Source organism: Lonchura striata, chromosome 11, assembly GCF_050655825.1.
Source record: "Lonchura striata isolate lonStrDom1 chromosome 11, ASM5065582v1, whole genome shotgun sequence".
In the NCBI taxonomy this organism is placed as follows: domain Eukaryota; kingdom Metazoa; phylum Chordata; class Aves; order Passeriformes; family Estrildidae; genus Lonchura; species Lonchura striata.
Window position 1 is genome coordinate 21,392,223 of NC_140713.1, and position 26,182 is coordinate 21,418,404.

At 40.2% G+C, this 26,182-nt stretch overlaps 1 protein-coding gene across 2 annotated transcripts in view; it reads left to right on the forward strand.

The window, feature by feature from the left end:
* The window catches only part of CDH13 (cadherin 13), a 459,552-nt gene that overhangs the window by 84,878 nt on the left and 348,492 nt on the right, over positions 1-26,182 (forward strand). For both annotated transcript variants that reach the window (XM_085589891.1, XM_085589892.1), the window contains exon 2: positions 2,675-2,786. In XM_085589891.1, the coding sequence (XP_085446017.1) occupies positions 2,675-2,786 (112 nt within the window). The remainder of the gene's footprint in view (positions 1-2,674; positions 2,787-26,182) is intronic.

Here is a 26,182-nt window from a genome sequence, read left to right on the forward strand (position 1 = left end):
TTTCAGAGGGAGTAAAGGTCATTTTCTATTTGCTGCATCTCTATTATCTGAGCCTTCTGTACCAGGCTTACAGAAGTTAACTCATGACCCATTTAGATTGCCCAGATTTCAAAGTCAACTTAGACTGCACAAATCTGATAAAGTTGACATATTCCCATCTCTAAGCAGTGCCATAGATGATGTCCAAAGAGGCTTTTTATTTATAGCTCTGTAAGACAAGAGTTCCAGCTTTAAGGCTTGAGTAGCTGGGAGATCAGAACATGATTGGCCTCTTACTTGCTGTGTTAATCCTTTAGGAGAAGAGCAGTTTGTAGATAAATTTCAGGATATATGGCTTGGACTGTTTTTCTGCTGGGGACTCATTATATAACTTTGCTTGCATCTTGAGATGGGAAGAGGTTTTCTCCTGCTATGATTGCATTTTTATGCATATTCATCCAGGAACACTGAGTCAGAAAGACAGGTACTTGAAACCAGCACCTGTGCACACAGAAAATGTGTGCAAAAGATGCATGTGTGCCTTTCTTCCTGTGCAAATGCCCATTGAAATGCATATAAGGTATATTTTTTTAACAATCAGTAATCAAGCTTTATGCACAATTTTCAGGGCAGGCTCCGAATACCTCAGTTCACATTTATAGATATCTCCTGCTGGAAGACTGAAGGGGACACGTCCAATTCTCAATCTCAAAATCTCCAGTAAAATCAATATATCATTAAGAGAATGAGGGATTGAGAGCTGTAGTTTTAAACCTTTTTAAGAAAGGCAGGAATAGTGTGATACTGAAATTAACAGCAATCAAGTGTACTGTACTTTTCTTGGTGTATTTCTTTAAATCTTTCTCTTCTTCTTGGTTAATCCTTCCAAGGGACCAAGGTGAAGCAGGACAGGATGGAAGCAAAGGTGTCCATCTGTTGTGTTTGCCTTCCACCAGATTAATTGCCATGAAATATTCTGGCTGTTTCTTGCAGTCTGCTGGCACTTCTGGCCAAGCTTTTGTAGCAATAGTCTGACATGAAACAAATGATGCAGCAGTTGGCTCCCATAAGAAAAACTAATGCAGAATAGGTGGGCCATTGCTGCCTTTAGAGTTTGTAAATGGGATCACACTGGACTTTAAATGTATCACTGATTTAGCAAATGGATTGTGGGTGGCGGGGAATAGGGAAACATGCAGCTGTTAAAATATTGCAGGACATCTCTTTGGGATCAGGATCAGCAGGCTTGGATGGTAAGGGAGTGGAGATGAGAGATGCTGCTGGTATGCTGGGAGAAGGGAGAGTGCTGTTGTCACCTGAGCTGGTGAAGGAGAAAAGAGCCTTCAGCCTTCACTGGTGCAGTACTGGGGAGAAATTGTCTTCACTTTACCCCTAAAGAACTTTATTTCCGAAACTGTAATTTTGTGTTGAGGATGTCTTGAGTAAATAGACCCATTGTGCAGAGCCACTTGAATTTAGGAGCAAATGTCTTTGAGAACCCCTGTGTTTATTTTGTTCTTGCTTGCCGCACGTGCCCTGTCTAGTTGATTGTGCCGGGGCTGCCTGACAAGCAGCAGATTACCCATAACAATTTTGAGATCAGAGTGGTCAGTGCTCCACCTGAAAGTCAGGTTTTATAAAACACCTTTAGATGTCCTAAAGCAGAAAGTACTCCTGAAAATGCACTTACACATATATGGGCTGGAAAATATGATTTGGCTTTTCCTGCTCTTAACCTTGTCTCCTTTTGCCACTCTCTTTAGCCTTTTAAACTTTTTAGTAATTTCTTTTTTCTTGCTGCTTCTTTCTTGACCATTCTTACCCCCATGCTCTCATTTAACAGCTGCCAAGAAAAATAACCCTTCAGGTTGTTTTCTCTATTCAGGGATAAAAAGCTTCAGAGTCCGAGATTAGAATTGTACCTATTCCCAAGCAATTTTATTTTGCTTGTAAGCTTCATCCTTTGATGTTCCTGTGGGGACACGGAGCTTGGGTGACCATGTACTGCCAGTGACACAAACTGCATTCAACTGGAACTTTCAGATCCACTTCCTCCATGATGCACACATTTCTTTTTCAGTCCTCCCTTGGTGTAAACAAGTTTTTGATTGTAGGAAAAATGGGCAAACTGTGGCTTAGAGAGAAAGAAAAAAAAACAGTTTATACTTGCTAGAAAAGAATTTATTTCAGAAATGAAATTTCTGTACGTGAGACTTTACCCTTGAATATAGAATTTCTTCTACAACTTGGTGATCAACTTTGAGACGGATTTGCAGCTCTTAATTTATCACTTTTTCAAATTTATTTGCATGTGCTTAATCTCAGCCTATATTTAGGTCCAGCCATATTCAGATAGGCCTAAATAAATGTGATTTTTAGGAGCAATATTGCATCCTATATTTTTATGGACCAGTAACAATCTTTATTGATATTCTAAACTGAAATTCACCTTGAAAACTACTATTTTGTAATTTCAATGCCAGCCCATATATATAAAAGCAAAAACCTTACATAAAAATTGTTCAGCAAGGTTTGAAGGGGGAGTGTGATGTGATAGATATTTTGTTTTATGAGTATGGACCCCAATGTTTTGTTTTATGAGCACTGAGCCTAATCCCGCTACAGTTCCCAGAAGCCAGCATGATGGATGAAGGAGTAGATGTTAAAAGTCTATTTCTGTTTTTTTCCCCCTCAGGTTCTGCTACTTGCATGTGCAGAAGATTTAGAATGTGTGCCTGGATTCCAGCAGAAGGTTTTTTATATAGAAAAGCCATTTCAATTCACAGAGGACCGGCTGATTCTGAACCGTATGTTGTTTTCATATATTATTATTGTGCAAAAATCAGAATTGTTTATGTATTAATTTCATTCCTGCCATTTATCAGAAAGCTATTTTTTTGTTTTGTACCTAAGATTTTGGATATTGCCATGATTCAGTCTGAGTTCCCCTGCATTAATCCTGTGTCTCTACAGACTTCACTCTGTTTCATGTATGAGAAATAGCAAAACACAATATATAATCTTTAAGGTTATGTGAATATTGTTAAAACCTAGAATCAGACACTTCTTAAAAATTAAATTTTTTAAAAAATAGTCTTACCTATGAGTTTGAAATCAGGACTTGCCCATCAACGTCTTTATTATATTATTTCTGCATCTCAGATTTAGAAGTTTGTATTTTGAAAACATTTATAGCTGATGTAAGTCCAAGTCTTTGCATGAAACTCAGAGGCTGGAAGGAGTTTGAGATCATCAGTGATAGTAAAGTGTCACACAAGTGGAATATTCAGTATATTTCCATTGAGCAGGTGTCACATTATAAAATCCAATCTGGCACTGTACACCCAAAGCATTAAACTGAAGGAGGTTTTACAGTTTTTCAGTTCTGGTGTTAGCTCATTCCAGTACTTCAGGGTTACAAACTGTTCATTCCATTTTGGGGCTTTGGGATTTCAGCCCTGTCAAACAGACGTGGTGCTTTATCCAATGACTGGTATCTTTAAAGACTTAAAAAAGATTTAAGTGTTGCTATTCTCATAACTTCCAAACACACCTGCATTTTTCCATGTGATATTTATTACTAAGATTTCTTTGTTGTGCTTGGCTGCTGGTGTGCAGCACTGGGCAGTAGTGCTTGGCTCCTATGTGCAATGTCTGGGTCCTACAGTGGGATACATCCCATAGCTTGGTGGAACCAAGAAATGCAAACCAATATTACTCACCAAATGCACACATTTCTCAGCCCAGTTCCATCCAGATATCCCTGCTACACACTGATGTATTTTCACTTCAGATGAAGGTGTAATCTGTGCAAATTCACTTTAAAATAGCATTAACTTCTCAAAATGAAATGTCAGAATTAGCTGCCAAAGTCTATTGAAACAACTCTCTTAAACTTAAGTCATTCAGCCTTTGGAGGTACTAAAATAAACCTCTAGGATAACATTTTTAGTCTCAGCATTTTGATATGTTGCTTAGTCTGAGCTGCTTTTTCACAGGAACTTCAGATCACGAGTAGTAATACTAGTCAGAGATGTGAGATTGTTGTTCAGCTTAGGAAAGAGGTTTCAAACTTATTTCTTTGGGATATTTCGTTTTCTCTGGAATTCTTATTTTGGAGTTGTCAAACACATTATTCCTACATGGCTAGAAGTTGAAATTCTTAGAACATAAGAGATTTAATAAGAGAAGGGATTTTAAGACCTACTAAAAGAAGAAATATGTATAAACTGGTGCTAAATTGAATACAAACAAACTTTGTTGAATGTCTTTTCTGCTTCAGAGCTTTGAGGCTGTAGTGTGTCTGGCCAGATCTGCTGATTTGGAGAGGATCACCCAAAGGATGGGTTGGTTCAGCCAAACTGACTGGGCTGCTCTGTGGTGACCCAGCCATTTGCAGTGGTGTGAAATGAGCACAATAATTAAGATGCCATCATTAGTGAGAGGAGGAGGCAAGAGCAGGAAGAGACTCAGAAATGCCTGGGAACAATCTCTGGAATTAAATTATTTTAATAAGCAGAGAGTAAATTGGCCTAATGTGCAGTGTTGGACAGAGGCAGTCTGTCGACGCGTGATCCTGGTTAATTCAATCACCCACAAACAGGGTGTCCTTCATGCAACACCATTAAACCTCAGCACAGTTCCTTCATTTCAGCTGTCAACAGAATCGATAATTTTAATTGTCTGTTTGAATAAACTTTGCATGCTCTTGCATCCTTTTATGCCCATTACCAAGAGCAGTGTAATTGAGCAGTTGCATAGAAATGCGAGGCTTACCAGGGCTGTGTAAATTAATAGGGCAAATATGTAAACCAGGCCTATAGCAGTGATTGTTTTTGTAGTCCTCAATAAGCCAAGGAGCTCCTTAATTCTTTTCTGAAGTGCAATAATACAGTCTTTTTCTTTTTTTTCTTTTTCAATTTAAACAAGAACCTACTGTACGTTTCATTGCTAGCATCTCCCTTGTAATTAAATATAGCTTGTGATTGGTTCTTCTGTATTTATTACTTCTACATATGGCAGTGTTAATTATATTTTACATTTACTGATGGGAAGAATGAAGAGTAGACCATACTGAGGGTACAGAATTTTATCTTATTTCTTGTTGTGATTTGTAGCAATTTTTATTAAAGCCTACTTATAAGCTGGCCATAACAAGTCCAGCTATGTGTGCATATTCTCCTTCCTATTTGTTTCACTGGTATTCAGTTACTATTAGTTTTTCTCTCATCGTGCTCAGGCTGAAGTGGCTTTTTAATTCTTATTTATTTATTTGCTCTTGCATGTCATTTAGTACTAACCTCCAGACTTTGACCATTTCTTTGTCCCTGTTTGGCCCATATTTTTTTCCCCTCAGACCCCTTCAGATCTCCTTATGACTTGTGTTTTCTATAACCATAAACAATATAAGGCATTGCTCTTTTACTTTTGTTCTGCCTAATTTTTTCCTCTGTGTGCAGAACCAGATGCTTCCTTGATGCAGTGGGGAAAGATCCATGGAGTGACTTTTTGGAAACAGTAATTATGTCCACATAATTATTATTCTAACAGTTGTGTCACTGTTTTTTCCTTCTTTATAGATTTTTTTTTTTTTACTTTACACCTAGGACTATCTTTGCAATTCAATAGAGAAGATCATCAAGATTTTTACATTCTTGATGAAGTGCTAATTGACAGCATTTAATTACAGGTTTTACCTGTCAGAAGCACTTGTGGCCATGAAACTCCTGTCCCTGCCAAGGCTGGCAGGTCACTGGCAGTGACAGGGCTCTGTCACGCTGGGCTGAGGGAAAGTTCCTAATCAGACTCAACAAACGTGGGAATGTAATTGTGTTCCATTAATCACGTTTATACTTAACACACATCGGGCTTGGCTTTTGGGGGTATTTTTAATTGACAATGAATCAAATAGTGCACTTGAATAATGGAGGCAATTAACATAAAGCACGAGGTGATGCATTGTGCATACTAAACTGGGGAAGGCATTGCCAGTGTTTTAAATGTCAAAACAAAGGAAGTTTTGACCCTTACTTGAAAAGCTCTAATTTGGATGTTAATTAATGGCTGAACTCTTGTGTCTCTTGCGTGATAGATTGCCTGTTCAGAGCCTCCTTTGTCTGTTTGCATTTGGGTACATTTTGTTCTGTGGATTTTAACAGAGAGCTTTCTATTAAACCATATCAAAATCACTGCTTACTCATATGATGTGAAATATCTTAGTGCACTTATTAATGCTTAAAAGCAGGTTTTCAATTATCTGGCAAAGCTGTGGCCTCAAACAAGATTTACTTTGTTCAAACTAAATAAGGCCTGTGGAAAGATCAGAGAAGATCATTCCTCCTCCTAGATCTTTGTGTGCACAGAGATCATGGCCCTGGTCGTGCCCACATCCAAATATTTCCTGTTGATTCTGAGCTGATGCCATGTGAGAGCTGTGATTTATCACATCCACCCTTCCCACTGATTCCATGCCAGCTGATTGTACAGATGACCTCCTCCTGTGCCTCTTTCATGCTACCAAAAGTGGTGCTGTTCCCCTCCTGCTCATTCTGATCCTGGAATTATCACACCCACTTTGTCCATCCCCCCTTCTTCCCTCTCCCCACACCCTGCACAGAGCCCTGGCAGCCTCATTCAGCCCCTGTGTTCTTCTGGCAGGGCTCTGACACGGGGTTTGGATGTGACTGTTAACTCTTCGTGCTGAATATTGCAGGGTTTGGGTAATTGGGATTGCACATGGTAGTTGTAGCTTGCAAAAGAACATGTTCAAGCAAGGTAAAATTTAAGCTTAGCAATTTCTTGCAGGGAAAACTGTCTGGGCTTCTGACTAATAGCAATATAACTGTGGATTCTCCATCTATTCTGTGTGTCCTTGCTGAAACAGTGTTGTGGCTTTTCAAAATGAAGAAGTTTTTAATGCATTTTGAGTTTTACAAACATCTTCAATTTTCTTTCAATTCACTTAAATTGCTCTCTGTGTTAAGAACCTGCTTCAGAAGATATTGAAAAATGACTTGGTTCCCATTCCTTGGCATGAGGGAGCAAGTTTAATGGAAAGGTATTCAACTTTCCTACCCAGGTAGGGTTATGCCCTAAAATGTATACCTTAATGGGCTCATCTGCATGGATAGAATTTGAATATTAAAGCTTCAATCTGACACTTGGGTACATGGTTAAGATACGGCACCTGGAGCTCTTATTCCATGTGGACAGAAACATTAGTCAGGATTTGAAGCAACACATCTTAAGCACATTTAAATGGCCAAAGGAAGCCAAACTCATGTATGTAAAGTTCCAGGAAATGTCTGGGGCTCTGTGCAAAAAGGTTGCAAAGTTGTGAAAGTTTTAAAGTGGGAGGTTGGGAACTTTACTACTACATGCTTGTGGAGGCAGGGTGAGGAAGAGCCTTTTGCACCTAAATACCTCATGCATTGTCTTCTAATTGAAGATTGCTGCTGAACTCCTACACAGAGGGAGAATATTTTCTGGGAATACATATTATAACTAAATAATGCAGAATATCTTAAATGTGCCTCTGAATAGATCCATGCAGATTGATGTTGTAGCACAACAATATCACATCATCTGTTTAACTGCTTTCACACATAACTGAAACAGAACAAAGTAGGAGAGAATAGTTGTTGAGTAACAGGTGGTCAGACAATTCCCTCCCAAAAGCTTCCAGGACCTGAGGGTGAAGCAGTCAAAAACAGACTGATTTTTATGCATATACATTAAATTAAACTAGTGTTTGCAAAGATAGGACATTACACTGAGCAGAATGAAAGGATTATTTAATCTCTGAAAAACATCTTCTGGGCTGAATCAAAACCTCTCAGGGGTGCAGTCAGCTCTTGTGGAATAACAGAGGGAAAGGCATATGTGTGGGTGAAACCTCCTCCTTGCATTTTAATTCCAAGGTGGAGGAAATGAGGATCTAAACCCAAAGTTTCTTGTCTGTTTTGTTGAGAAAAGCCACACAATCCTGTTTAAAAAACAAACCAAAACAAGTAAACTCACATGAAAAGTGCTGAGGATCTTTGCAGTGACAGTGAATGCTCTGTTAGCAGTTTGGTCTGGATTTAGGAAGATAAAAGTAGCAGATTACTTGGTTTGAGGTTTAATTTGTTTCTGGAGACTTTCCAAAAACCATAATATTTCACAGCTAATACTTTTTTGAAATACGTGTGGGCTTTGGTTGGCTGAAACATGCCAGCTGTTCTCCTAATAATCTAAATCAATGGCCAACTGCTCGGTATTAGCAGGTTGGGTCTCTTCCTCACTGCAGTGCAAACCTTGTATTAATAATGTCCCCAGGTGCTTCAGGGGAAGACTTCTCTGCTCATTTCCAGTTGGCAATTTCAGAACAACAAAAAAATCAAATTAACCATGCTATTACTCCTGAACCCATTACCCACGCAGGCCACGAGGCAGCTCCTTCTCTGCAGGTGTAGAAATATGCTGGAAGGCCAAAACCACTTTTAGGAAAATGCAGATGGCTTAGTTTAGGCCAACTCCATCAGCAAATAATCTGACACTGATTGCTTGTGGCTGGCAACATTTTAACAGGGTCATCTTGGGGAGGAAATGAGAGGTAGGGAGATGAGATTTCTGGTTTTAGGTTAGAGCTGGGGTCACGCTGGAGAGGATCCAGCACCAGCCCAGCTTTGTCAGGAGCAAACTTTGTCCATGTGTGACAAAGAGATGCAAATCACCCCACACTGAGACATTAATGCATTTCTGTTGAACATTACTTGGTATTTTCACAGGCTGCCTTTCTGACAAGACTTTTAATTTGAGGATCTTAGCAAAGCACCATTCAAAAGAATCATGGCCAGCTAACCTTTTCCATTACATTTCAAAGTGCAGTGCGGACATTTAGTGAGAATTAATGGGAGTATGTGAGGTTAAATCTTCCTTTAAACATAGAATCTCATTTAAGTTAATGATATCTTAAAGCATGCAAGTATTCTTGAAAATAATTGTAGATGTAGTTCACAATTAATTCTGAGCTTTTAGGATTTCTCTCTGTTAATCCAAATCAAATTATAACTTTTCTAATGTAATTATGATCATGCTTCAACTTGCAGTTTTTCTTTCCCTTTGCTTATTTAAATCAGTCCTTTTCAGACAGAGCAGTCTGTCTGCTTTAATGGACACATCTCCTTTTCACACAGCTTTCCTGTACCATGGGATTTCTCAGTCTTGCCTTGAGAATAAGTACCAGTGGCTGTAAACTCAGAAAGTCTTTCAGAAATTTCTTAGATTGGGGGATTTTTCTAGCTGGAGGCTAATGCTCTGATTTTGTTTTATGCCTCTGTTCAGCCTATCCACCTGAACTTTTTCCTCTAGAGAAGGGAAAGAAAAAGTAACTTTTAATGGATTGATTCTGAAAACTCTGGTCTGTCTGGAATGACTTTGTGCATATTTGTATGCCTTGTACCTGCTGCTTCTGGGGCAGGCAAGTGAACCTGTAGATAGGGCAGTAAGTGCATGTCATACTCTGTGATGTGAATATTAACTGAAATGCTTGTCTTGTGTTTTTCAAATCCCTGAAAAAATATCAGCCCAGGCAAAGGGTAGGATTTGCTCAAATAAGAATCCCTGCCTGTAAGGGATTATCTTCAACAAAATTTGAAATTCCTTTACCAAAGAATTCCTTTAAAACAAATTAAAATAAAAATAGGAGCCTTGGGAAGACCTAAAAGATTCTCATAGTAATCTGGGATGTTGCTTTTTTAGACAAGAATTCCACTTACAATACTCACTTTGATTTGTTTATTTTTTTAAATAAAAGCAATAAAAAACCCAGTGCAACCTTTGTCTCTCAGCTGTGGAGAGAACTGAAGCAGAACTGAGGGGCCTTTAATAAGGCAGCAAAACGGAGACACTGCTGGAGCAGCTTTACAGGTAGTCAGTAGCAGAAGAGAAATTCCTCCCTGAAGCTGGAGCCAGCACTGGGAAATCTCTGACACTTTGAAACACTTGCTGGCAAGTGCCAGAACCTAAAAGCAGGTTAGGCTGAAGTAAGTGATAATCTCCTTGATGCACAGGACCATTCTGCTGCCAGGGAGTCGGGTTGGTTTTACTGAAGAGCAAATTGTGAATTTTTCTCCCTTATCAATAGCGTTGTGAGTGCTCTGGCTGGATCTGGCTTCGTGTATAAACCGGATTTTCTTGCCTTGGACTTTTCCTAAAATAGTGTAAAGCAAGGTTGTAGGAAATGGGTGCATTTTTTATTCATTTGTTATTGTATTCTATAATTAAATATATTATTCTCCACTAACCACACTGATAGGAAACGTTGTTTCTGCAAATGTATTAAGGCACACGGGTTTTGTTTACCTTTGTGTGGCAGTGAAACAGGAAACACAAAATGTGCTCTGGTCTGCTAAAAACCCAAATTGCCTGGTTACAAGTAGGACCCCTGCAGGCGTTATTTAGCTGGAATTTTAATTACAGTGCCAGCTCTCAACACTTACAATAAAACAGTAGGGGGACAACTATAATTTGACCTTCATAAAACATTAACACCAACCTATACAAAAACATAACTTCAGTTTAAAAGAATACAGTGGGAAGCACAATTCAAGAAATTATGGAAACAGTGTACTTATGATACTTTAACTTTTGGAAAAAGCACAGCAACGTGCTTGTGTGGACAGCAAATATGTGTGATATTGGTGTGTTTGGTTCCCTGAACCATCTCCTGGTCCTAGTACAGAAATGCTGCATTGTTGGAAGAACCTTCTCATGGCTTTTTCATGTCTTGGGGAAATCAATGCTGCTGTGAGGCTTGGGGTAAAGGATGCTGCCCAAACCCCACGGGAAATGCTGATGGATAAAAGTCAGCTTGTTTCTTCTGCCAGAAAAGCCAAATTTAAGTGCCCACCCATCCCCTCTGAAGCCCTTCTTTGCTGCAGTGTTGTGACAGTCTCCTGTGTGAGCTGCACCTGGGCCAGGGGCTCCTTTCTCCTGTTGCAGGTCAGAGCAGAACGAGGTGGGGAAGAGGAGGAACGGATCAGGACAGTCCGTGCCCGTTTTGTATGGGAATGTCAATGCAGCTCTTAATTTATCACTTTTTCAAACCAATTTGCATGTGCTTAATTTCAGCATATATTTAAGTCCAGCTGTATACAGCTAGGCCTAAATAAGTTTGATTTTTAGGAACAATATTACATCCTATATTTTTATGGACCAGTAACAATCTTTATTGATATTCTGAACTGAAATTCACCTTGAAAGCTACTATTTTGCTATTTCAGTGGCAGCCCATACAGATAAAAGCGAAAACCTTACACAGAAATTGTTTTAAGCACTGCTGAAAGGGGCAGCAGGACTGGCTGTGAGGTGTAGAAACACCAGAAATGGTCACAAATCCAAATGCATTTCTGCTTAATTATGGCTGAAATAGTCCCTGAGTTGTGGCATGGCAGCTCACAGTATTTCTAGTTCTGTCATCAGGCAAAGATGATGAATAGCGTGCTCCCGGTCTTCTCTTGTTGTTAATTTAATATATAATAAGCATAGTTAATAAATGTCACCTTTGCTTTTTTATGAAATGGACTTGAAGCCATAAACACAAGGACACTTTAAATATACCATGATTAAAGGAAAATTTGAAGTTGTCTGAATGCCAAGTTTACAGGTTGCCTTTGTGTGACCTGAAACATTTTTCCTTTGCTCTTTGCTGACAGGCGAAGTTGCTAAAATCTCTTCTTCCCTAAATTTTGACGTGATGTTTCACACCATGTTATATCTGTGTTCAAAGGTGATGCTGAATGCACACAAAAATTATGGGGGTAGGAGGGCAGATATTCAATATTGTAGTCAAGAATTTCTCAGGGATTCATTTTGACTGAATGAAAAACCACAAGCTCAGCTGCCTATGATTTGGCTGGCCAGTTACTATTGCTCTGCTTTTTGGGGATCTTTTTGGTGTTTTTAATCAAGGCTCCTCTAGCTGGAATTTTTATTCATCCTGGTTTGTATTTATGAAGGAACCACTCAAGTGCGTAATAAAAAAATATAGGAAATAGTGATTTTATAATATTTTTCTAGAGCAATGAAAGCAGTATTGTCAGAGTTATACGGAGCAATTTGCAACCAAAGAGCTAATTTCATTTAAATTTTTAAAAGTTACATTTGTGACAGAGCAAAGGGTCTAAAATTATCTTTAATAACAGAGCTGATGAGTTCACTCTTCTGATTAATAAGAAAATGCAACTCTCCAAATGTTCTGTAAGATTTGGTGTTTCTTCTGAGAAATCAGTCAGATCTCATGCAGGTAGGCAGAAGCTTTTTGGCATAATAGAATAGCAGCTTCTGTCAATTCAATGTAAATCAAAATATGAAATTTTATTTAAAATGATATTATTACTTCTGGCACTTTACTTTTATTCTTTGAGACACTGCCTTTAATAGCTTCTCCAATAAATTTCAAAGAAGCTGAAATATAGAAGCTGTAACACTTCCAAAATAAATCTATTAATTGTAATGCTTCTGAAAACATTGGGCATTGACTACTTACTGCTGTTTTTATAAGTCAGCATCACTTCCCAGAACTGTCTGATACTGACTGGAGTTAGCACTGGTAATTAATTGAAATGAAATTACTCCAGTGATGAACGAGGGCTGGACACGTTTGACTTAACTCTTCCTGGTGCTCTAGCTGTGCTTGATATCCTGATTTAGAAGGGATTTAAACAGCACCTTAATTTCAGTTCCTTGCCCACTCTCCAGAACCTTGCAGAGGCAAAGATCCTCTCATCTCCAGCACCAGATTTTCTTGCACAGAATGTCCTTTGGGAAAGGCTCAGGCTGAGCTGTGAGGAGGCTGCTCCCTATGCAGCCATGCAAAAGGAAAGGTGTGAGAGTTTCCCAGCACATGAGTTTTCTCTGCTGAAACAGATGATTTGGGCTGATTATGCTCAGAACCATAGGTACAGCACGGAGCTCAATTTCCATGGGTGAGTGCTGCTCCTGCTGAAATTGAGTTTTTCTGCACAAGCCTGTGCCAAAACTCTCATCCTTCCTGTCTGCAAGGGCTACTGGATTTTAGGTAACTGATCAAACAAGTCTAGACTGGTCTTTTGAATGTTCTCTTAATGACTTCTTAAATATAACAGATGTGGGTAGGGCTGAGCTCTGGAAATAGGTGCGGGGGCTGGTGCTGCAGCTGCTGCTGGCAGTGTGTGGGTGAGAGCCTCAGGATGCTGAGCATGGCTGGAGGGACCAGCTGGCACTGACCTCAGGAGAACTGACAGATTTAATAGTTTAATAAAGAGATAAATATTTGTTCAATTAGATTAAAGTTTGGATTTAACGCAGCCAGATTGAAAATGATAGGTTATGGGTAAAGGTGGTAAAATCGTTTTCTGTTGAGATTTACTATTCCTACAGGTCGCTAAAGCCAGGTCTATAACAGTCTTCCTGCTAAAGCTTGGGGTTTAGAGAACTCAGAGGCAGCCTCAGCTTTGTTTGTCCTCTGGGAAAGCACCTGATGAGTTTTAACTGAGGTTTGCCAGTTTAGGAGTGGTGGGACCATCAATCTTCACTCAAGATTCAGTGTTCCATGCTTCATCCTGAGTGCTTCTTTCCAGAAATAATGCCTGCAAAGGTCACTTAGAGAGCACAAGCAAGTTCCAGCTCCAGCTCTCTGAATATTTATTAAAATACCTAGAAAAATACTTATCTTGAGATCACTGATGCTTTTCATGGTTTTATCTATTCATTGATTGATTTAAAGCACTAAAAATATAAACACTCAGGGTGAGGAGGGATTGAAACAACTACTTCAATCCACTCGTAATTAATCCATCTAAAGAAAACTCTTTCAACAGAAAGGAGCAACAAGAAGGATAAAATACAAGCTTATATGCCCAGCTAATATTTCAGTCTCCTGGGAATATGGCCAGGTGTAGGTTCAAGTAAAGCCCCCAGGAAAGCCTCAACAAGAAAACACTGTGTAAAACTCAAAAGACTGCACAAAAACTCTCACAGACTGTCACAGGGAGGGGAGGGGAGAGGAAGAGAAGCAGAGGTTTCTGTATTGGCCTGAAAGTTGCTCTGGGGGCTCTATTCTGTGTTTATGTTTGTTTTGGTGGGGTTCGGTTGATTTTGGTGGTTTTGGTGGTGTTTTTAAACCCATAAAGGCAGGAGGTGCCATTCCCTGCAGTACCCAACCACACAGTTTAGTCCTGCCTGGTGCTGCCTCAGCCTGTGTGGGAGACAGGAGTGGTTGGAATTTCACTCTTTCACTCATTTTTCAGAGCAAAGCTCAAGGTTGTAACTCACTGCTGGTGGTGGATTTCCAGGAGGTCTCAGTGGATTTAGAGAGCATTTGCTTCCTCAGGTTTGGAGGAGACTGATTCATTTGTTTTGGAGACTTCAGATAGGAAAAAGCAGAGAAATCTCCCTGATGTTTCTACCCTCTCTCAGCCCCAAATTATCAGGCTAGCCCAGAGATATGAGGCCTTGAGGGGAGGAACATCAGGAGATGGGCAAAGACCCAAAAGAGTCTCTCACCCTGATGTGGTTGTCCAGCTTCTTTATTCCATGAGGTTGGGGGAAAGAGAGTGAACAGGAAATGTCAGGGGCTTATTTAGGCTTTGGACAGGGAGGGCTTCTTGGCTCTCCACCAACCCTGTCAGGGCAGGAAGGAGAGGATATTCTTATCTGATCAGTCACAGGGGTCCCTAGAAATGGGGAAAAGCACGGCCCGAGCACAATGCAGCATCTCCCCTTGAAAGAAGGGAATGAAACAAGCATGAACAAATTATCTTTAAAGAAGAATTTTTGATGAGCGGCATCTTATTCTGATAAATTCTCCTGATCTCAAAGCTCCTTTTCTGCCCTGCTTTAAAAGGTGATGGTTTCTGCCACTTCCGCTGGCGAACCTGAGCTCTGCAAAGTCTGATGCAATGAACACCAATAATGTTCTGTTTGCTTCCCTTCCAATTCTGTGCTAAAAAATCACCTAATTAGAAGGATTACAGACACTGAATGAAAGGGGGGAAATATACATTAATTTTCCTCCCCAAAAATATAGAATTAAAATTGACAATTTTGATCTGAAGGTTGCAAGAGTTTGTTAGAAGCTGTTGAGGTGTGGTCATGAAATCTTAGAGGAATTATAAAAAGTGCTGAACACTGATCTGCCAATGCCATTTGTAGCTGACTTCATGCAGTTCTGTTTTACCTCTGGAAAGTAAAATCAATTTCAGATTAACTTTGACAGGGAGGTGTTGAGGTGTGTGAGTCAGCACTTACTCAGATATTTCTGCCAGCCTGTTGGGAAGACAAAGAATTGTGATGGATATTATCAATAACAGTACTAGCCTGAAAGGAAAATTGGCAAACTAAGTTAAGAAACACTTTCCTACCCTGTCCTGGCACACTTCACAAAAAACTAAATTATAGGTTGTTGTTAGTGTTCAAAACTAAAATTTATCTTGAGATTTAGGAACTTTTTTTCCCCTGCTCTACCCCCTTTTTGTAAAAAACCCTGCTGTTATTGCTTTTACAGTTTTTTTTTCCACTTTGAAATCTGGAACGGCTTTTTTTATTTTTTGTATTTGGTAGAAGTCAGTACAGCACAACTGAAACAATGAGGGATTTCATTCTTTTTATCCACAATTGTGGAGCTATATTCAATAACCCTTTATAACAATCTCTGCGCTGTACTGAATTATGTATTGATTCTTCTTTTGCAGTAGCTTCATTACAGAATTCCAGATGGAAAATGAGCTTTTAGATGTCAACCTGAAACTCTTCACAGTTTTGAATATGGTATTACACATAATTCTGTGAGGACCTAATCACACATCGTTTGATTTCAATGAAACAACTCTCATTGACTTCCCTGAGAGCTGGCTGAGGTTTGACTTGAGCTATTGCCATGTTATTGAAAGCATAATCAGCATTTTGATTCAATTTTCCATCTCTTTCAAGTCTTACATGTTAGCTCTGCTGTGCATGCGGTGCTGCTACACAGAATGATGGATTTTGGGTTGGAAAATTCCCTAAGGACATCGAGTCCAACCATCACCCCATCACTAAATCCAAGTGTCACCTCCAAGCATGGGGACCCAGCCACTGCCCTGCAAATCCTGTTTCAATGCTTAGTAACCCTTTCAGTATAGCTATTTTTTCTAACACCAATCTAAGCCTTCCCTGGTACAATTTGTGGCCATTTACTCTTTCCCCATCACTTGTTAATTTTGAGATTGACCCTACCTGGCTCCACCTCCTTTCAGGGACTTGTAGAGAGCAAAAAGATCTCCCCTGGACCTTCTTTTCTCCAGGCAAAACATCCTCAGCTGTTGCTCCTCACATTTGGGCCCCAGACCCTTCCTGGCTCTGTTGCCCCTTGGCCACACTCTAGCACCTCAATATCTGTCTTGTGGCTCTCACCATAGATGTTCTAGAATAACAAAGCCATACACTGGAGGGGGAAGACCTCATGTTCTTCATGCAACCAGGAGCTCCAGAATTCCAGCAGGATCTGGAAGGCTCCAGTCCACCTGCCCTGCTTGCTCTAAGCTGCTGGAGCACGCACACAGAAAACTCTCCTAAACCAGCAAGCTGTGCCAGCTCCCTTTTGCAGGAACAATTTCAGCTGTATCCAACTGATTAGTGTACAAAAAAAGAAAAAAAACCAGACTATGAGAATGATATTCTAGCAGGGCACTGTGAACCCTGGCTGGAGCTTTCAGGAAGACACTTTTAGAACAGACTTTGAAAGTAAAAAATATTTACACTTTTTAATTACAAATTTTGTTGAAGGAGGCTCCTGCAGATGCTGTGTGTGGCAGAGGAGTGTGGAAGCTGGGTCTGTGGCTCTTCCTTTGGCTGAAATTCCAGGGGTTAGCAGCTCTGGAGCACACAGGGGTCTCTGGTCATTGATTTTTAGTGGTTGCTGTTACAGAAAGTACGAGTGGCATTTAAGAGAGACAAAGCACCGTATTAAAATTAATGCCTTTGATTTCCTTCAAATCATCTGTAATCCATGTGGGCCTGTCATAATTTATACCTGGCTTGGCCACAGCAATAAGTCTGAAACTGTCACGGAATCCGCAGCACCACTGTGCACAATAAAAATGGCACGTGCTGTTCACTGCACTTGGTCTCAAGGTATTTATTATTTACCTCTCCTTACCCAGAAATCTGCCCTGAGCTTAATTGTTCTTTCTCATTATTTTTATTGCTTGGAAAAAAATGGGATTAAATACCAGGAGAGGAAGACAATGGGGGTTTGCTGCATAAAATAAATAAAAATCAGTCCCTGTTTGTTTCTAAACATGATAAATGTGGTTTTTTTAGGTCTTCTCCACTGCCCCCTAGGTCTTGGGGGTCTCCTGAGGATAATCTTAATAGGATAAAGTGGTCTCTGAAAGGCAATTAGCAAGATTCCCATGGACTGGGCCATGCATGGGCCATGCTCAACCCTCTCCTGATTAATGCTCATCTTAATTCCATTTCTTGGGATTTATTTACTCATTTCACATACAATGTATTTAGTTCCCTTGGCTCTGCTCTGTGGTTTGGAAGCTTCCTGGTGCCTTTCAAGTACCTGCCCAGCTGTACCTGTGAGCAGCCAGCAGCCCCAGGAAGGCTGGATATTAGTGAGTGGAATGTGAGTTTAGATCACAATCCACACAAAGTCTGGTCAGCACCAATAATTGGAATAATTAATGCTGTAATGAAACTTATGAAAAGGGGATCAGCAAGGAAGACACTGGGCTTTTTAGGATGAAATTCAGCACCTTGTGTCAGCTCTCCTGATTTTGTTTAGAGGAATCATATTTCTTTGGAGGCGTGCAATTCACAGTGTAATAAAGCTCTGGGGAAACTTCTTCTCTCTTACCATATGTCTTATGTGCTATACCACTAAAACAAATTTATTTCTTAATTTTTAAAATTCTTTTCTAAGACAGAAATTCAAAAGTTTGTCACTTCTTACCCAGTCTTCATCCATGACTGCATTTGGAGAATTCCAGGACAAGCCATGGTCTGTTTAAGTGTCTTCCAGCAGCTACTATTACATATGTTTAATTAATATTGCACCTTTACTGCTGCAACTTCTCTGTTCAGGAAGACTCTACCTCCAGGAGGCTTTTGAACTCATTTGATGTGCTTCAACAACTTTTGTGAGCTGTGCTTATTTCTTTTATGTTTATTTCTGTCTCTGGAAATTGGTGCAGTGGGAAAGCGAGGTCCCTGCCACCCACCTGCTTCCTTGAGCTCAAACTCTCCAGCACCAGCCCACCTACAGACCAGAAATAAGCAAACAAACAGCTCTGACCAGAAGGTTTCAGCAATCAGCATGTCCCTCTTGTTCTAAAATTAGATGAGATGCAGAACGTGTCTCTGAACAGCCTGTTTGAGGGATAATAGAGAGGGGAGGTCCATTATTGAAATTTCATCCTATTTCTACCACATACAGCAGTGTCCTGTAGCTGGTAAATGTTCTAACTGCCAGAAGTAATATGACCTCTGAGGCAGGGAATATCTTCCTACATCTATTTTCAGTTAGTGAGAACCTTAGTAGACCACTGCTGGAAATAAATGGAGATTAGTAAGTTTTCCTGGCTTTATACAGTACATCATAAAATGTTAAAAATATGAAAACAATTCAATATGTTCTTGGAAGATAAACACGAATAGGGCACGGGGGGTGGGGGGGGGTTTGGAGTTTTGGGTAATGACATTTCTGAGGGTTGTTTGGGGGCACTTTGCTGTGCACGGGCTGTTGCTGCCAAGCAGGGAACCTAAAGCTGATCTTTACACCCAGATGGTCACTTTGAGCCCCTCATGCCAAAATAATTGTGGGTCAGATCTGAACTGGTTGGAGTCACTGCCAGCACCTGCTGACTGATTCCTTTATGGGCACCCCTGGGATGTTTGCATGTTTTCTACCTAGAATTGCCTTTGTTTAGCTGGTTGCACTGTGTATTGATCTTGAGCTGTCAGCTAATTTACAGACAGCATTCACTCAGCACAGTGTGTACACAGTGGGGAGAGGAAACAGGAATTCACCAAGTCCTGCCTGTAGTGCTCATCAATGCTCTGCAGGCACATTGATTGTGCTGGTAAAGAGAGTGCCCAGGACTGCTCAAAGGCACCTGAGCTGCCCATACCCAAATTTCCATCCTCTCACTCTCAAAACCAGAGTGGCTGCATGCAAACTGCTCCCTGTGCATGATCCTTGACCCCTGGAAGCAGTCTGGGAGTGCAATTAGGCTGCCACAAGGAAGCACAAATGGAAAAGAGAAGGAGCTGCACTAAAAGGCATCGAGGGCTCTGCTGCAGCTCTTGGCAGCAGTTACCAGATGGAGCAGCTTTACCTTGAGCACTCAGTAGGGAGGGAAAATTTAGGAACTTGGAAGAAGTGCTTAAGACTGTTGGAAATGCATATGATAAAGGAGTCAAAATCCTAAAAACCCACTGCTTTTCCTTGGCCCTGCTCATTGCACAATGTACATAACTACTTCTAGTTAAGTCACTGAGGCTGCTGGCAAACTTAGGAGGAAAACATATGTTTGTGTGAAATGCTGACTAGAAGTTTAGCTAATGATCTATTCAGCTCTGGGTGCCATACACAGATCATGAAACATTTACTTCCAATAATTAGCTGTTTTGTAGTTTAGGGCTTTTTATTTCTTATTCCTTTTTGTTCTTTTTTAATCCTACTCAGGCATATTGACAAACATGGCTTTTTGCTCTGCTCTTGGAAAAAGTTGCAGCTGCAAAGGTCCCTTGAGTTATGCCAATCACTTGCAGATGTTCTTCTGAAAGCAGAAATTAAATAGAATTTCTTGATGCCAATAAATTAAAGGAAAATATTAGACCGTTATCTCTAAAAATGTGTTCTCTGGTTACAATGCATCAAATTCTGCTAATATAATGATGACCTTTTAAAGGAAAACACATTATGCTGTCGCTGTCTTTGTATTAAACCTGTGGAATGCTGGTATGCAAAAGTCAAGCTATTAAACAGTGGGAGAAATGGAGTGAAAATAATGTATTTTGCCTTTGTCTGCTGTTACTGTTCTGATAGGCACATTCTTCTCTTTTTTCTCCTGTATTCAGTCATGCTCTTCTTGAAGCCATAAAACCCAGAGATGGATCAAATACATGATAACATTTTAGAACATTATATCCTGCTGCATTTTGATGAGTTGGATCAAAATCCCAATGACCAAAAGCTGTTGTTCAATAGCAAAAATGAGCAGAACTGCAGAGGAAGATAAGCAGGGTCCTTGTCTACCCTCATCATGGTCGAGCATTAAAAAATGAGAGGCATTTGCTCAGAGCTAAGAAGATTTCCATTTACTCCTCAGAAGCTCAGATTGAGTAGTTATTGTGAGTAATGAGTTATTTGAGTAGTTATTTTAGCAGAGATCCCTGAAAGGTGTTAAAGTACTTTTAGCAATCTGTACCCAGCTATTCACCTCTGTCCATTGCAGAGATGTGGAATCAGAAGTCTTCTTCCTTTATAAGTGTGTTCTGGGGTTGATTAAACTCACATTTGCAAGTTATTAAGTACCTACAGGTGCTGAGTCAATTCTGGTTGTGTTCCAGATACTTGCTGGAGAAGTAGGATTTAATTCCTAAGGCTGTTTTCCCAAAACCTTTTCTACCAGTTTATTCACTTGAAAAATTTGGGTTTTAAATTTTTCTTTTGTCTACAGAAAAAAAAGAGGAAGCTTCCTTCTATTTGGCTCTTTCCTAATAGAATGGGCATAGAAAAACAGAACTAAAATATTTCTGAGCTTTAAGAAGCTCTGTTTAAGAGAAGGCTGTGATTCTCAGCCTGGAGATGACATAACTGTGAGCTGCTTTACTTTGATGGGAAGGATATAAGATTTTACAAGTTTGATACAGCTGTTCTCCAGACACCAATTTTGAGTTTTGGTCCCTGTGAAACTCAGAGCTAGGCTGTGGTGGTTACAACAAGGAGCAGGTGCCCAGGCCTTGGCGCTGGTGGAGGAATTTCCCATTCCCGTTTCCCATTCCCATTCCGAATTCCTTGGTCTGTGTGCTGGAATGCTCTCTGCAGAGCCAGCGTGGAGGAGAATTTCCTTCCTGAGCTCAGCAGGTCTCTCACTGCCACACCACTTGCAAGGGGCTCTGAAGCAGCACAGGGAACGGGAGATGTGTTTGCACAGGGAGTTAAATAAACATCTCACACTGTTATAATTTTCTGGTTTTCCCACTGTATAAACAGCTGCTGGTAGCTTGTCAATCAGCTTCTACTTTGGTGCTACTAATTGCATAGGGAAACTTTAAAAAATGACTAAAAAATGTTTCAAGGCTGATAGCAGAGAAGTCAAAAGGTTCTCAAACATTGTGTTTATCTCCTCTCAAGATAAAGGCTTTTCAGAAGGCCCTGGACCTGGAGGATCAAAGGGAGCATTTTGTTTGTAATGAGTACCCATCAGTGCATCCTTTAATTACCATTCTTGTTGGTGTCTATTAACAAAAACCCACCAGGCTCTGCAGCAGAAAACATTAATTTACGAGTAACGGACAATGTTGTGTGAAATACATTGCTGGATATAAATCATTCAGTGTTTGAAGACTTAGACCAAAGTCATGTTTAGAATATTCAGTGTTCCTCCCTCCAGCCAATGCTAATTAAAAGCAGTGCTTTGTCCCTGTAGCCAGCAGGAGATGTTGAATCCCTTGCTTTGAAAAGGAGTCCTTTTCTTGGGCTGCTCCCTTCCAAAGCCTCCCAGCCTCTCTTCCAGCTTGGTGTGTCTGGAGAACTCATTTGAAATTTATTCTCCAGAGCCCTTTTCATATTTACAGCCCTCAAACCTCCCAGAACTCCCAAGCAAACTCTTGCTTTTAACACCCAAATGAAGCCTCTCAGTGTTGCTTCATCACCTCAGGGTGATTCCCTGGATCTTGTGGCAGCTGCTAGTGAGACCAAACTGACCACTGTTGTTTGTGTGCCTGGCAGTGGATTTCAGCACATATGGCAACACCAGCATGTGCCAGGCATGTTTCTGGCAGGTTTCTCATGTGAGGATCAGCAATATTGATGCTCTGAGCAGTCAGAGCTGCTGGAGATGAGCAAGGCCATTGTCCCTGCCTGGCAAGGATATTTAGCATGTGAGTAGCCTTGGCCAGCTGAGCTTTCCTGGGCTGCAATGTGTGCACAGCAGGCCCTGACCCATGTATTAATAAGTTTAAAAGCTTGTAGCAATTTTTAAGAGCTGATCTGTGTTTGTAAGGTTAAGGCTACTCAGTCTGAATTAGCTGCAGTACAGAAGCAGTGCAGTGAAACACTGTGTAATTCTTGCTCTGTCAATAGCTGAATTTGCTGACCAAACCTCTTGATCAGTCATTACAAGTGAACAAAGTTTAAGTGTCCTTTGCCAATTCATGAGTCTGTTCTGCAATTCTCAAAAGTCAGTCTTTTTCCTGGAGGATTCTCTATCATGACTTTCTGTAAATGTGGCAGTATCTGAGCCAGTGTTTAATTTGGAATCTCTGTGAGTGAAAGTTTCCTTCTGTGTCTGACTGCATTGTTTGTATCTGAGGGCTCTTTTTCAATTCAGGGTGTACAGCTCTCTTCTGACAATGTGCTCTTAGAAATCACATGCAAGATAAGATGCTCTTGCTGTTGTGACTTTTTTAAATCAAAACCCCCATTTGGTGCAGGTTTGTAGACCCATGTGTGGAATGTTCAGCATTCCTTGTTTTGCTTTCCTTTCGAAGCGTAGGAAAACTGAATCAAGTTCCAAAGCATCCATTTGTTTTTATGACTTCTGTGAGGTGTTTGCCATCTGTGGTAGCTCTGGGCACCTCAGGGCAGGGAGATACAGACTCGAGGTCAGCAGAACTGAAGGCGAAGATTTTGTAAGGTTTTTCTCTCTAAATTGGCACTTTATTTCAAAGCACACAGGGAAGAACTGCTGACATGGAACATGTAACGAAATTTCAAAGCCACCAAGAATGTTTTTTATCCATTTTTCTTTTATTTTCAAGGAATCATAGTAACTCTCTGTCAGGCTAAAACTGAGTTCTGTTCTAAAGGATGATGTTGAGAGTGCTGGATATTTGGAGGGAGAAAAATTAGACTTAGTAGAAGCTCAAAGATATGTTTCTAATCCAGAGAGGTTTTTCCTATCAATACAATCTCTTGTGCACCATCTTAATTATTTCATAATTTATCCTCATTAAAAGTTATCAAGTTGCAGAAATTATTACCGTATATTAGGAAATTTTATTTTATGGATGTTACAAACCTTTCAGGAATTACTTTCTTCTCTAGAAGAGTAAATTACTTTTCTCTGTCTTCCTCTTGTACTGGGATGTTTATTGCACTTATGAGAATGCTAAATTGTACATTTCTAAATTTCAGATCATGATAAATGTCCCTTCCCCTCTGGAGTTTTTGAATAGTATTAACCTTAAAAAAAATACAAACCAAACATCAGCATTTAAAGTTTTGCTGGAAAAACAATTCTGTAAAATATTCCTAAATGATTTATGATTAGAGTCTGCTATTATTGAAGTTAATGTACCTTAATGGACTTAATATGGACTTAATGGAAAAAAAAAAAAGACATGTACAGTGAAAGTTGCCCAAGCATTTGCATTCAACGTTTTAGTTTTCTTAATCTCTCATATCTGAAACATTTTTTCTTAGTTGGTGGAAATGGCATTAACCAGTTGTTATCTGTAATTTTATTCAGTTTCCATTTTATTTTATAGTGGAAAAAAAACCCTCAACCAAAACAAGCAAGACAGGTCTCAACCCAAAAAGGAAAATATGCTGCAGGAAGAAGAATGCCCACTTTCTTCCTGTAAAAACAAATTCTGTGCAGCTCACAGTTCAAGGCGTGTAGGAGGACAGCTGAAATTCAGTAATGCAGAATTACTCATTGTTAGGAAATGTTTTTATTTGGGTAAAAATTGGTTTTGATTTGCTAAAGGTAGAGGACTTTGTTTAAATAAATAAAAGAGTATATGCTGTGTGTTTGCTTTATTGGGCAGTGTGAGCAGAACCTTCTTAAGGCTTCAGTACTTTTATAAGATGAAGGCTCAGGCAAAACCACTTTATTTTCTTCATATCTGTCCCAAAAGTGTTGTCTTGAGTTCTTCTCTTTCAATAGTGTAAAAGTCTAAACCAGAAAATTCTCTATTAATTGGAAAGTAAATTCCTCCAATGGAAGTGCAAAATGCCAAAGTTTACATGACAACTCAGCTTTTTTCCCCTGTAAGAATGTTCTGCAATTGCAGAGCTCCATCCTATTTGTCAGTTGAACTTAGTTATGTTTTCTTTTGAGAACTCAGCAGAATTAGTGCCCATGAAATTAATTTATATCTTAGAAGCCTTTTAGAAGGTTTCAGGGAAAAAATGTTGCCTTTGTGTTGCTGTGAAATCATTCTAAGTAATTGTGCTAAATTGTATTAAAAAGCTCCAGGACAGAGAGCACCAAGCAGAAGGATAAAGGTCATGGATAATATTTCCTCTGCAATTCAAGTGAGGCAATCTGACATTGCACAGTCAACTGAAAGGCATCTTTTGCAACCAAATAGTTGCGGGTGAATACCAGAATTTTGCCTGTTTATTCCAAGCCATACTTTGAGGGGTGTTTTGTCCAGGGAGTCCATTCCTCCTCATCCTTACTCACCTGGGGTGTGGAGTGGAAGGGAATAAAAGAAACACTGCAACATGTGCTAATCTAGAAGCTTTGTATATAATGAAATTGCTTTTGGAAAAGATGCTTCTGACTGGACCAGCAAGACATTCACTGCTCCCACATGGTGGGTTTGCTTGGCACATCATTTTTCTATTTATAATTTCTCCAGCACATGTTGAATTTGGTTGTGATGAGTGCTTTGGACCTTCACCTGGATTGCTGAGGAGGAAGGTGGACACAAACCAGAGGAGAGACCTGCCTGAGAGCCAGCAGGAGAGCAGAGAGTGTGAGTGGGGAGGCACTGAGAAAGCAGGCTGGAATGTGGTGCCTCCTGGAGGAATTTGGAGATAAAGAATTCTGTGTTAGAAAATTCTGCCTGTGTCACAGGGGCACAAATCAGCCCAGCACAACCCACTGAAGAGCAGGGATGGGTTGAACATGCAGATAAAACAATGAGTGCTGGTTTATGGACCTTTGAGGGTCTTGGATTACAAAACAACATAAATTACAAAAGCAGTGCAGCTACTGCTAGACCATGCACTCATCTGAGCTGGAAAGGAAGGGGATGCCAATAATCTTTGTTTCTGAAGGGAAAAGAGGAGTTAGGACATCAGTGTTGCCTGGAATACCTTGCACATTAGACCAGCTAACATGTTCTAGGATACCCTCTCAGTAATTTGAGAAATAGATAAACCCAGTGATGGTTAAGGGTTAAAGGGTGAGTCCAAGCTAAAGAAAGAACGTGGCAGAAATGTGGGAATCTGGCTTTCATGGCACAGGAGAAATGAGAATAGACAACTCTGGGTGAACTTGTCAGGGGTCAGAATGCAATTTTGCCATAGAAGGAAGAAAAGCTGCTGCAATGTGCACTAACTGAGCAAGGAATCTGCTGGAGGAGGATGATGATGATGATAAATGTTCTGTATATCCCAAGCATTCAAATGGCTGTGTGTCACAAACAAACGCCAAAATTCAACCAGGCCACAGGATCAAATCCTGATCTGCTGCTGGGACAACAGGGACAGCCCTGCAACTCTGGAGTGCAGAATTTATTATGTTTGGGACATGATCTCTTGAGACTGCATGGCAAAATTGTTCCAAGGCCAGTGCATGGATAAAGTGCAGTTATTAAAAGCTCGAGTGGTTCTCAAGGGTGAGCGAAGTTGGGAAACTTGTGAGACAGAGAGGGGAATTGTCCTGCATTTCAGAGGAGCACAGGGCAGCTCTCTGGGAGAAGGAGATCAGCCTGCACAGGGAGCAGCAGGGTTCACTGAGCAGTGAGTGCTGCTTGCAGCCCTCTGCAGATGGGTCTCTATAAAATAGTTAATGAAGGGGCACAGAACTAATCTGGAGGAACTGTGAAACTGGGAACCAAGTTCCCAAGTTTCAGATTGTTGTGTTTCTATTTTAACATCCATTCCTACCTTGTTTTTTCTTCTTAATTGCTGTTTCCAGAGTATACTGAAGACAATTACATTCACAGATTTACTTTTTTATTTGCAAAAAGAGTTTGAATAGACACTATGCATATTAAACAGTCACCA